This window comes from Penaeus japonicus, unplaced genomic scaffold, assembly GCF_977035675.1.
Source record: "Penaeus japonicus unplaced genomic scaffold, GWHDUDI00000001_assembly GWHDUDI00000023, whole genome shotgun sequence".
In the NCBI taxonomy this organism is placed as follows: Eukaryota; Metazoa; Arthropoda; class Malacostraca; order Decapoda; family Penaeidae; genus Penaeus; species Penaeus japonicus.
The window spans coordinates 10,614,732-10,622,231 of NW_028234425.1; the positions used below are offsets into that span (position 1 = coordinate 10,614,732).

At 36.7% G+C, this 7,500-nt stretch overlaps 2 protein-coding genes across 9 annotated transcripts in view; one reads left to right on the forward strand and one right to left on the reverse strand.

The window, feature by feature from the left end:
• Window positions 1-1,239, reverse strand: part of LPCAT (lysophosphatidylcholine acyltransferase) — a 74,455-nt gene extending 73,216 nt beyond the window's left edge. For both annotated transcript variants that reach the window (XM_043014288.2, XM_043014289.2), the window contains exon 1: window positions 1,104-1,239. In XM_043014288.2, the coding sequence (XP_042870222.1) occupies window positions 1,104-1,229 (126 nt within the window). In that variant the 5' untranslated portion in view covers window positions 1,230-1,239. The remainder of the gene's footprint in view (window positions 1-1,103) is intronic.
• The window catches only part of sav (scaffold protein salvador), a 15,663-nt gene continuing 8,863 nt past the window's right edge, over window positions 701-7,500 (forward strand). For 2 of the 7 annotated variants that reach the window (XR_015192134.1, XM_043014291.2), the window contains exons 1-2: window positions 1,595-2,067; window positions 5,495-5,605. The gene's annotated coding sequence lies outside the window, so the exon portion shown is untranslated. Of the gene's footprint in view, window positions 933-1,594; window positions 2,124-2,230; window positions 2,257-5,494; window positions 5,606-7,500 lie in introns of those variants that run through there. The other 5 variants (XR_015192135.1, XM_043014292.2, XR_015192136.1 and 2 more) reach the window with 4 other exon arrangements.

Genomic DNA, 7,500 nt, shown 5'->3' on the forward strand with positions numbered 1-7,500 from the left:
ACTTGGTAAACTGTTTATCATCCACAACGGATTAAAAGCTTTTACAAAAAACTACCATGTGTGCCGCATCACGGTCTAAACTCCTATCAGCTGATACCGGAGCGTTTGTAATCGTGTTCACTCTTCAATAAAAACGAGAGCGTGTCCAGAGCAGGCCTTTTTTTATATATATCATCGTGAGATCATGTTTTCTCTCTCTTTTCTTATAACGGAGCAACATCTCGCTTTTTTGCCCCGCTGGCTATAGTCACTGAAGCGTGTTGATCTACTTTGGGCAGTTCATTCAAGCTCGCAGAATACATGAAAACATCTCGAGTTAAATATTTCGATTCTTAAGGTCTCCCCCCCCAATACTCCTCATAAATCTACATTGACACAAATATCATGAATAGAGGGGGGGAAGGGGATTTCCGAAGATTCTCACTAGACCATCACATTCCTCCACGTCCGGTCACCATCAACGTTCTATGGCCACGATATACTAAGACATGATAGGTATCCATAACTTTCTTTTGCGTGGGAGAGACCATACTTTCTCTGGATTACAAGTGTTTATCCGCAATTATGAAAAAAAGCCTCATTTATTCATTTTTATTCATTTTCTTTCAAGGAGAGCTGTCTTGGGTGATGCAATCGTAGCTGGGAAAGAGTGAGGTGTTTCTAAGAGGTCAGGTGATGGTGGTAGGATAGGCCAGGCGACAGTGCATATCCTTTGCAAAGGAGTGGTGCCACTGGAAGAGGCTGAGCTGCCGGAGGCTGGTGATAGTATCTGCGGAAAGGGAGAGGAGCTAGAGGGTAATGGTGTCATGTGATGCTTCCCTGCTTTTGCTCGACTGGTTCTTTTCGACCAGAAATGCATGGCCAAGAGGAAGACGAGCAAATCACTGAGATTCGTCGTGGTCGAGAGGCTGTCAGGAAACTACCGTAGAGAGGTGAGTGACCGGTAACTCCGCCAGGCTACAGTGGGTAACCCCAGTCAGGCAACACAATACCGAGACACAACCCACAATTCCAAGCCATATTTGGCGCCCTTCTCCCTCAACGACAGAGAAAACCACGCCAAGCATCGCTCAACCATACAGACTAGGGCCAGGGTAACGTACCTTGAACTTGTCATAGGCGGTGTTGAGCTCCAGCCGATGCACGAAAGGATTCAACAACTGCGACGTCTCTTCGATGAGCGGCGCCCGCTCCTCCTTGCCTTCCTTCTCGCTCATCTTATTACACATCTGCCACCGCTCTTCCCAAACACTCTGAAGTTTGACACTCGGCGCCTCTTCGACACCCTCCGCGGGGCTTGCTCACGAACGCGCAAAGACTGTCACCGCGGTCTTCCTAATCCCGACGCAGTGCAAGGTGACTCGAGGCACAGGAGGAGTACGGAGATCATCCCTTTCCTGACCCGAAGCTTTCTCTCCTCTGGGCCCCTCCAAAGAAAAAACACAAACACCCGTTCTCCTGTCTACACATGGACCTGCATTTCAGAGAAAAAATAAACGAATCATCATGTCATTCTAGGGCCTCTAAAACAATAGAGGTTACATTGTCCGAGTGCTTGAGGCGCAATTCACTCCTTCCTCCGCGGCCGAGCATTGATGACTGAGTTCGTGTTGTTGAAGGATCGTCCGAGCTGCGCGGGGCGGTGTGCGCAGGGCCACGCCACGCGCTGCGGATTCCCTGGCAGCTAGAGTAATAAAATTAATAACTGAAAATACGCCTGGTTTGAAACGTGGAAGCAAATTGAATATTTGTCATAACAATAAAATATTTAAAAAAGAACCATACGACAAGTTAAGACGTAAGAGGATCGAACGCCATAAATATCAACGATGGCAAACAGGACATTTTATACCACCAAGTTTTATTAAAGTTATGACAATTGCATACACTATTTCTACTAGTTTTACAACACATTAATGCGTTTTACACGTCCACCAGAGATTAACAACGAAATGAAACCCCATCGACACAACCATCCAAAGGCCTTCCAATCCTCTTCACAAGGCACGGGATCCCTTCTCAGCTCCTGGCGAATGTAAACAGAGCAGCCTCTTGGGAGCGACCAGAGTGAGTCCCGTAAATTAGTCCAATTGAAGTGATCAGCTTGAAAACCCTGAGCCAAGGTGCTGTCACGTACTTTCAGAGTCCAAAACAGAGCCATGGAACACTCTACAGCGAAGTTCTCTTTCCTTTGTGTATCTCTATGGTTGTGTCTTGGGTAGAGTTACGAGTTGAAGTACGGGAGAATATCAACAGGTTGATTTATCTTTGCTTTTATGGGATCTTGAAGTACTTCTTATCCGATGTGGGTGTTGGTTTTCTGACATTGTTTTCGGTTTATTGTTTGGTTTGCTTATGTACTTTGAAATGGTTTGGTTATTGCGTTATGTCTAATGTGACTTGAGCATTGTGTAACTTGGATATCTTATAAATTCGTTATTTGTTTTGTGTTTGAGAAAAGTTGGATTTGTAGTAGTTATGCTTGGTGATTATCGAATAAGGACAAGGTTTCTTACATTCATGTATTTTCAGGTTTGTTTTTGCTTCAGCAGTATTATATAATTTTTTTCTAATGTAGAATATTTTCTTTGTCTACAGGCAGTTCATATCATAGGATAGTTATTTACAAAACGCTAGCAGTAGGTCTCAAGGGAACACCTTTCTCTCATTATTTTATTAAATGTGTTTTTTTCCAAATCCACTTGAAGATACTTGTTTTGTTGCCTGGTGGCAAAGCATATGTGTATCTTTCATTGTTGTAGAGGTCAAGTTTATATTCCAGAAAATATATATTATGTTACCTAGTTATCAAATGGTGGAGTTTTACAGTTGATAAAAGTAACCGTTACTTTAGGAACAGAGATAAAGACATATAGCAGTAGCACATGTATTTAAACATGTATATTTTATAAACATGATAGTAAACCATGAGTTGAACATGTTAAAATTATTAGTTTTAGAGGGGTCCTTCTGCAAGGCAGAATATAAAAGCGCAGAGTTGTGTGTTGGTAGGATGTATTGCATGTGCTCTACATTATGTGAGTTCTCGATATATAATTAACCCACTCACGACAGGGGCATTCCAGCCTTGCATGTCACAATGCCGGGACTTTCGAACACTTAGGCCTAAATCAATTAAATGACTGGCACCATATGGTGCCACCTGGCCAACGGGCCCTTGAATGAGCGGTACCGTAGTGTACCACCCGTCCAGAGAGGGTTAATACTTTCATCCACATAAATAGAAGTGGAAACAATTCCATGAAGGTTTTCATGATTAATTCAAGGAGATGAGGTAATAGAAAGGGAACGATAAATGGAAGTATTTACGGGGGTGTAAATGGGTATATAGAACAGCAAAACTCCGAATACATTCAGTTGAACATTCTCAGTCCATAGGGCATAAGTTCAGTGTCATAATGGTGCATTGCCTAGTCACTGTTGTGGCTTCTAACTTTTGTTGATGTGGCAAAGGACAATAAACTTCCACCACATATATTCTGGAAAGATAGGGTTACACTTGTTCCTTATTTGAGAATAATTTACAAAGATGGTTTGGAAACTGTCTTGCCATAATATACATGGTGGAGGTTTGCTGACCATTGCCAAAGCATGAAGTGCAGAGGCCATGGCATTGCTTTATGCACTCTAATGCAGGGTTGCCCAAACTTTTAGGCACCTTGGAGCCCTTCAGCAGGGCAAAGATTTTTCTTGGAACCCAAAATGGTCAATTTACAAAATATATAAAAAATGATAAATTCAAATTTTAACACTAACATTACTTATTATATCTCTTTCCAGTAAAAATTTCAATAAAATATCTGCATCCATTTAATTTTTCTTTAACCCATTGAGCACGGGTGTCACAACTTACATGATGGCACTGATTAGATCTAAAAGACGGGTGTCAGTACATACGTTATGCAACATCGGGATCTGCCCACAGTTGAGGGTACACACAGTCATGAAGTATTATGGCTGTGACGACACTAACTTCAGAGCTACAGGGTTCCAAAGTCAGCCTAAACCCACATTTTTTAATTGATTTATGGGAAATCATGTTTATGCTATTCTGTGCTACCTGAAGGGAAGAGAAAACACTTTCCCTATCCCTCTAATTTTTTGTAGGTTCCCCCAGCATCATACACCAGCTGTCCAGACTAGCAGTTAGGTTGTTAGGGGCCCTGTCCGAAACGGGTTATAAAGCATTTGGTCCCCATTAAAAAAAGGCTTCCAGAGCCCCAGGGCTCCTTAGAGCTCACTTTGGGAAACCCCGCTCTAATGGACATGTAAGATCCGTTAGTTGGCCACCAAATGGTGATGTTTGTTTAGTACCTTCAATGCACATCCTGCACTAACTATGGCAGAAAATACACACTGAGTAAAATTAATGTTAAACATAATTTTTGTGAATTTCTTTAGATGTCTACTGTGATAAATAACATCTATGAGACCTTGTATGAAATAACAATTATTCTGAAGTAAAAGGAAAATTGAAAAAGAGAATTTACTTTCATCTCAGAATTGGAAAAAGTAGTCACCAATTAAAGAAAATCTTAAGAAAGTTAATGATGATCAAATTCATTTCTTATGAAAACAACCCATAGCCATAACTCATGTCAATTCATGTTTAGGCATTGCAAAAAAACTTCATTTGGTATTGTCCAGTCTGGGCTGTTAGAGGGAGGAGGATAAGACTGGACACCAGTCAGTTGCTGAACACAAAAGTGTTCAGCATTCTTGTTCAAATACTGCAGTTCAAATACTGAACTTAAGTACTCTTAATCTATTTTTTTTCCACAAACAATTCATCAGTGCACACTTACTTTGGAAATGCACACCTCGGAAATTGTATTTGGTGGTATTCATGAAACATAGCAGAGTACAATACAATTACTCTGTTATTTTGATATCCCCCTACTTGTATTGTAAAAGGTTTCTTGAAAATGATACATGTATGATTTATTGTCTTATTACAAAAAAAAATGACTTGGGAACATGAATGTGCCAACAGTTAGAAATGTTACTGAGGGCTAGTACAGGAGTATGCCGATTCAATTAGATTTCTATCTTTTACATTTTAGTGTATATATTTTTTTTTTTCCAATCACACTAAGAATGATTGTTATTTATTCACAGATGATGAAAATTATCATTATAACTACTAGAATTACTGTAATATTCTCCAAAATAGGTTTAGTTTAAAATCACAAGCATCTAGTTTATGTTTTTAATTTTACAGACATTGATGAAATTGATAAAGCACATTTTATTTCAACAGACTATGTGTGTTTATTATCTTTACTTTTAGGAAAAAATGAAAATTATACATTAGTTATTAAGAAATATTTACATTTTACACATATGCTTTAGATATAGATTTCTTTTATCCCATGTTCATATTTCATAGTTGAAGTCTCATTAAGGAAGTTGATGGAATAGCTAATGGTGTATTACCACCTTCAATGTGTTCACAATATTTTATATTTTACAGGACTGGCATTTTTGCAACTTGAATTTGGAAAACCACACCAAGATATAACTATGAAGAACCAACGCATTTCTATGGAAAGCTACTCTTCATGGAAATGAATTACGGAAAAAAGTAAGTTTGTTTTTTTGATAATGTATGTACATATATATTTTTTTTTTCTTTTTTTCTTTTCTTTTCTTTCTTTTTCCCCATTTTAAGAAATAATGGTTTAGTATTACAACTGTTTTGTTATACCTTATTTTTAGTTGTTTTGAGTTAGTTTTATTTGGTGAATACATAAGAAAATTTTAGAAACATTATGAAAGTTTAATTTGTATGAAGATTTTTTTTTCTTTCTTTTCTTTTCTTTTTTTCTTTTTGGTAAATCATCAGTTATGTATATGGTGAAATGGTGCAGGAAAAAATATATATTACCAGTATTATAAAATATGTGCATAAATATGTAATTGTGCATAAAGTGAAGATGAAATTACTTTCATCTGTGCTTATTGAACAGAGGGTAATGTGCATGCAGAATTCTGTATGATAGCATCTCATCCATGAAAATAGTCAGTTTCTGTAGATATTTTAGTCTGCTATTTATAAGAAGAATGTCTGTAGATTCAACACTTTTCATTTGATTATTTATTCATTTCCAATAAAAGTTTGTGGTGCTTGTATTGACACATTCAGTAAAAGCAAATTATGGGTATTACTCTTAAAGTTCTTTTGTGAAAGCAGTCTTCTTTCTTGAATCTGGAAACTTACTTTTTATATTTTATAGCTTAAAAATGGAATAAAATTTTCAGTCTCATTTGGTCAAGTAGGTTTGCTCTATTTGTAGACTAGTATTTTGTGTTAGAAAGTCAAAAGTATTGATCAATTTTTCATTTTGTAGTCAGTCTATAGCATTGCTATGATTTTCATTTTTGTTAAACCTTTGGCATATGAAATTGCAAAAATGCAATTTTGAATATATACCCCTTGTCTGTATAAATGGCAAAAATGCCACAACTTCAAATTTAAATTCCTGCAAGGTCACTATAGCTCAACTCTTCTCTAATTTCATTTATTTATTTTGCATAAATGTTGTTAATAATATGAACAGCTATATGTTGACTTTTACTTACTTTATACATTCCTTTAATTATACTTGCTATATTTGTGCAGATTATCATTATATATATCATTATTTATTCAAGGAGTATTTATTTGAAAAAAAAGTAAATAAAAGGAAAGTTATAGTCATTCTTTTTTTCACCATAGGGCAGTGTGAATATATATTGGTAATTTGGCCATTTTGTTTCTTGAAAGTAAATTGATATAATATTCTGCTTAATCGATACCGCCAAAGGGTTTATATACCAGAATGCATTTCAGTGATTCTATTTCCTAGACTAACTTCTTGCTTTGTAATTATGGTTTGAATGGATAGCTGGTTGTATTCTTTGGCTGTGGCTTCTTTTAAATTGGTTTGTAATGGCAGTATAATATTTGCAAATTCATTTGTCTTGTGAAAATTATTTGGGAATCACCATGGTTTAAGTTGATGCATCCTTAGGTTTATATTATATTAAGTTCAACTGTTTTATAACATAATCCAAAGAAGTTACGGGGAAATTTATTATTTGAAAAAAGGGAAAGGGCTAGCTTTCAGTTTACATCTCCCTAAATGAGTATTCAGTTTTCAACCTCTATTGTTGTTAAACTTGTTTTGGAATATAATTATTCATATACATTCTTGAAGTTCAGTTAAATGATAAGATGCAAGAAAAATTGACTGGCTCCAAATACTCCAACTAAGTATCAGATTATTAGTTTGGCATGTACAAGTATTGTATGTTTAACTTGGTGTATATGTAGTAAAGAAGAACATTTCTACAAGGAGAGAAGTTGATGCATTTACATAGTTTATTACACAATTTATTGAGCTTAGGATATGACTGAAAGCACTTGCCTGAATAAAGTAGAAATTTGATAGACGCCAATGCTGTGAATAGACCAAGCTTTTTCACAAACATGGGACT